This window comes from Desmodus rotundus, chromosome X (genome assembly GCF_022682495.2).
Source record: "Desmodus rotundus isolate HL8 chromosome X, HLdesRot8A.1, whole genome shotgun sequence".
Taxonomy (NCBI): Eukaryota; Metazoa; Chordata; class Mammalia; order Chiroptera; family Phyllostomidae; genus Desmodus; species Desmodus rotundus.
Window position 1 is genome coordinate 895,443 of NC_071400.1, and position 4,145 is coordinate 899,587.

At 45.9% G+C, this 4,145-nt stretch overlaps 1 protein-coding gene across 1 annotated transcript; it reads right to left on the reverse strand.

Moving 5' to 3' along the window:
* Nucleotides 1-466: 466 nt before the first annotated feature.
* On the reverse strand, nucleotides 467-1,994 carry POU3F4 (POU class 3 homeobox 4). The gene has a single exon (XM_024575004.3). It carries the CDS (start codon nucleotides 1,934-1,936, stop codon nucleotides 851-853), a length of 1,086 nt encoding a protein of 361 aa, XP_024430772.1. The 5' UTR covers nucleotides 1,937-1,994; the 3' UTR covers nucleotides 467-850.
* Nucleotides 1,995-4,145: the final 2,151 nt, after the last annotated feature.

Consider the following 4,145-nt stretch of genomic DNA (forward strand, 5'->3'; position numbering starts at 1 on the left):
AGATTATATATATATAAATTTATATACATATATAAAATCTCGTCAATATCATCACCAGCAACTCTTTCCATTGTATCTTCTCGTCTCCTTACAGATTTGGGATGGGGGGTGGTGAGCGAATGGTAGGCACATCTCTCACCCTCCTCCGTCCAGCCTCCCCTCCCTTTTCTAAGCAATTAAAAAAACATCAGCTCAATGAAGGAATAATAATAATAGCAATAATAATGTGAAGTGGTCGATTAGATACAAATCATCTCACAAATATTGTGTACAGCTTGTAGTAAAACACCGCAGACATTTAGAAATGCTATAGAAGTTTTTAAAAATGCAAAACTAGTCTATTGTAAAACAGATTTCACCTGAAATACAGCTGCTATAACCAAGGCGCTGAAAGGTTATTCAGAGGCACACATCTGTCTTCCCACCTCCCTCCCCCATCCCTATCCCAACCCCAAGTTACCCCACTCCTTGCTCTTCCTAGAGAGGAGTAACCAAACAATTCTTACTCAAAGTAAACAATATATATTGATCAACAGAAAAGGTTGGAGAGCACTGTTCCTCAGCCAGCGAGGGATATGAAGTTCCCGCTTGGACTGCTTAATGAAACCGTGTATCAGTGTTAAGAAGCCTTGAATGCATGTGTGTTTCCTTTCTTAATATAAGTTAGAATCCCCTGTTAAAAAGGGGGGTGGGGAGAAAGAAAAGAAAAGAGAGACAGAGACAGAGACAGAGACACAGAGAGGTCTAGAAAGATAACAATAATAAAGCTGGAGTGAAAGGAAGGGAATCAGAGAGAAAGAGAGATCCGCGCTGCTCCCAGTGCGGAGGGTCACTTGCTCCCTTCCTGCAATCAGAGATCATGGCAGGACGTGTCTGTTTTCACGGTGTGAGAATAAACCTCATGTGGCTGCTGTTCCCCTGGTGGAGTCATTCTTTTTTCTTTCTGTCTTCGATTACAGAACCAGACACGCACCACTTCTTTCTCCAACTGGAGGCTGTCTGCCAGCGAGGAAATCTCCTGCGCGGCAGGCTTGGGACACTTGAGGAAATGCGTCTCCAGTACACCCTTGACACTCACCTCGATGGAGGTTCGCTTCTTGCGCTTTCGGCCCTGTGCGGCGATCTTGTCAATGCTGGTCGGACTCCCTGTGGACGAATCAGCCTCCTCCAGCCACTTGTTCAGCAGCGGCTTCAGCTTGCACATGTTTTTGAAGCTCAGTTGCAAGGCCTCGAACCTGCAGATGGTGGTCTGCGAAAACACGTTGCCATACAGTGTGCCTAGCGCCAGCCCCACATCAGCCTGCGTGAAACCCAACTTGATTCTTCTTTGTTTGAACTGTTTAGCGAACTGTTCCAACTCATCCGAGGTTGGTGTCTCTTCGTCCGAGTGGTCCTGGCAGTGGTGCGAGGCTAGGTCGCTGTGGTCTGGGGGCTCCCGGAGCACTGGGTGTAAGCTCTGTGCCGAGGCAGAGGCCGGCGGTGGGGTGAGCCCCCCGTGCTCCAGCATGCCACTGACGGTGAAGCCTGGCTGCGAGTACACGTTAAGGGGTTGGCTGCTCGACGTGATGGACGGGTTTGGAGCTGGGCTCGTCCCCCAGGCATTGGGGTGGTTAGTGTGCGGAGAGTGGTGGGCGACGTGAGGCGAGCGGTGATGGATGATCGCGCCGAGCTGTAGGTCTTCGCGCCCTGGTTTCACATCCTGCTGGTCCAAGGGGCTGGTGGCCAGTGTGGAGGACCATGGGCCTCCGTCGGTCAGACTGGTCACCCAATGATGCCCAAGGGGATGCCCATTGCTAGGAACTCCCTGCAAGTAATCACTTTGGAGAAGTTTCTGAGGGTTTCGAAAAGGACTTCCCTGCTGCATGCCCGCAGAGTCCGCATGGACCAGAGAGCTGGAACTGAGAATGCTGTAGGGATTCGACGCAGCTGTGGCCATGGTCGGTGAGGATCCCCTACTAGTTATAATGTGGCAAAGGGAGCAGCTTCAGCCTTTGACATCTATCGTGCTGGGGAGCCAGAGCAGCCAGAGCGAGTTACAGGCATCCACCTCGGCCAATCATGGTGCATCCCAGCCTGGCCTGCCACGGGTTCAACCAATGGTGGTGCAGGAGGCTGGGCTAGTTTTCCAAATTAAGCTGGCGAAGCTCTGAGAGTTTCAGGGAGACCCAAGCAGGAAGTGAATCAAATGTTTCTGCTCCATTGGCTGCTTCGCTCTGAGTGGCGGCAGCAGCTTATTTGGTTATACCATTACCACCACCACCACCACCACCATCACCACTTCCACCACCTCCACCACCACCATTTACTTTGCCTGTGTTGGTAGTGGGGGTGGGGAGGGAAGAATGAGAGGGATGTGTGTGTTTGTGTATGTGTTTGGAGGCTGATGGGGGTGAGGCGGCAAACTGGCTTTAGAATTTATTTTAGATTATTTAGGTTAACCCAAATAGAGAACGAAAAAATATAAAGAAAACAGTATAACCAGTTTAAATGTCATATATATCTTAGTGGACATGGGATTTTCTCACATTCATTTGACTTACTAGTTAGTTGTGTACAGAGGAATGCAAAACAAAACCTTGCTGCAAAGTTTGAGGAAAGGAACGTCTTCGATGGGAACCAGAATCTATAGACTGAAGCCCATGGTTCCAATAAGAGTTATTTTGGCTTATGTATTTCATTTTACATTTATAAGAAACTCAATACCAAGGTCAGAAAGCATCTAAGACATGCCCAGTTTCTTCTGGTGAAAAAAAATGCTTTAAGGCATGACGAACTGGAAGATTCTGGGAAAGTAAAATCAAATGTGATACTGTCAACATTCACTTATTTTGAAGTTTGCCTCCCCAAACAGTTGGTTAATTGGAAGACTTGGTTTTTATTATGGCTCTATGTCAGCTCCCATCAGCGGTCCCACAACTTCTGTCAGAGGCAGTGCTTGCTGAAGCTGGCAGCCCTTCCTCACACTCACCGCAGACTCTCAGCCGACCTACTCCCAATAGGTATGCAGGGCAACGTTCGGGCCACCGCGCCTGATGCTGTCCTTTGGGGAAATTGTTTTTAACAAATATCTATTCCTCCCACCTTCATCGCAGACAAGTTGAAGTAAATAGGAATCATTTACTGTGCCAGAGAGAGAAGAGAAGAGAAGAGAAGAGAAGAGAAGAGAAGAGAAGAGAAGAGAAGAGAAGAGAAGAGAAGAGAAGCGAAGCGAAAAGAGGAAAAAGAAGAGGACTGTTTGGCATTAAGTACCGCTACCCCCACCATCCCCATCAAGCTTGAATTAGTTTTCAGCTTGAGAGAACAGGAGTGTTTTAATTTTTGATTAGAGGAAAGGGAGAAATACTTGTATTCCACCTAAGCTCTTAGAAGTTTGGGAGCGATAAGTCTGTCTGCTGAAGAGCCCCATGCAAAGGTTTTGCTTGTAAGCAGAGTAGGGTGAAATACAAAGACTTGCTCTAGCTGGGATAAGGAAACACCGGATACACAACGCGATCTCTGAAGTTAAAAAATGACCTTTCATTGCATAATTTTGGAGGTAACCTAGCTGCGTAATTATATTTGCACTTACAGAAGACAGCATTAGAGTTCCCTTATTGGTTTGAAATTCCATTAAATATATTGCAAGAGCTCCTAGGTTAAGCTTGATTTAAATTTGCATACATTTTCATATATTTAGCAGAAATAAAAGAAGGCTTGCAGCTACCAGAAAGTCATTAAGGCATTAGTTTCTCTAAGAAGACAGATCTGAAGAAAATGCAGGAAAATGAGAAAAATAAAAACAAGGTGAGCTTATTCTGCCATTCCTTTATATAGCTAAAGAGCATCTATTTCCTATGAAATAAGTAATTACTTGTGAGAGCACAGAGCAATAGAGGCTTATGTTGGTAAATGTAAATTGTGTCTATTAGGCAGGAAAACCTAGCATCTGTTTGAGATATATTTTTTCTTTTTCTCTTTCTTTAAAAAAAAAGGATAAACACTTAGTAATTATTGGCAGCTAGGATCGTTTGCCATGTTCCCCCCTCATCCTCCCTCACTGAAATTGTGGTTTCATTTGCCGGTGCCCTATTGTAAAGGTTTATCTGCTTTTAACCTAGAATTCTCTCTCCATCTCCCTCTCTCTCTCTCTCTCTCTCTCTCTCCCC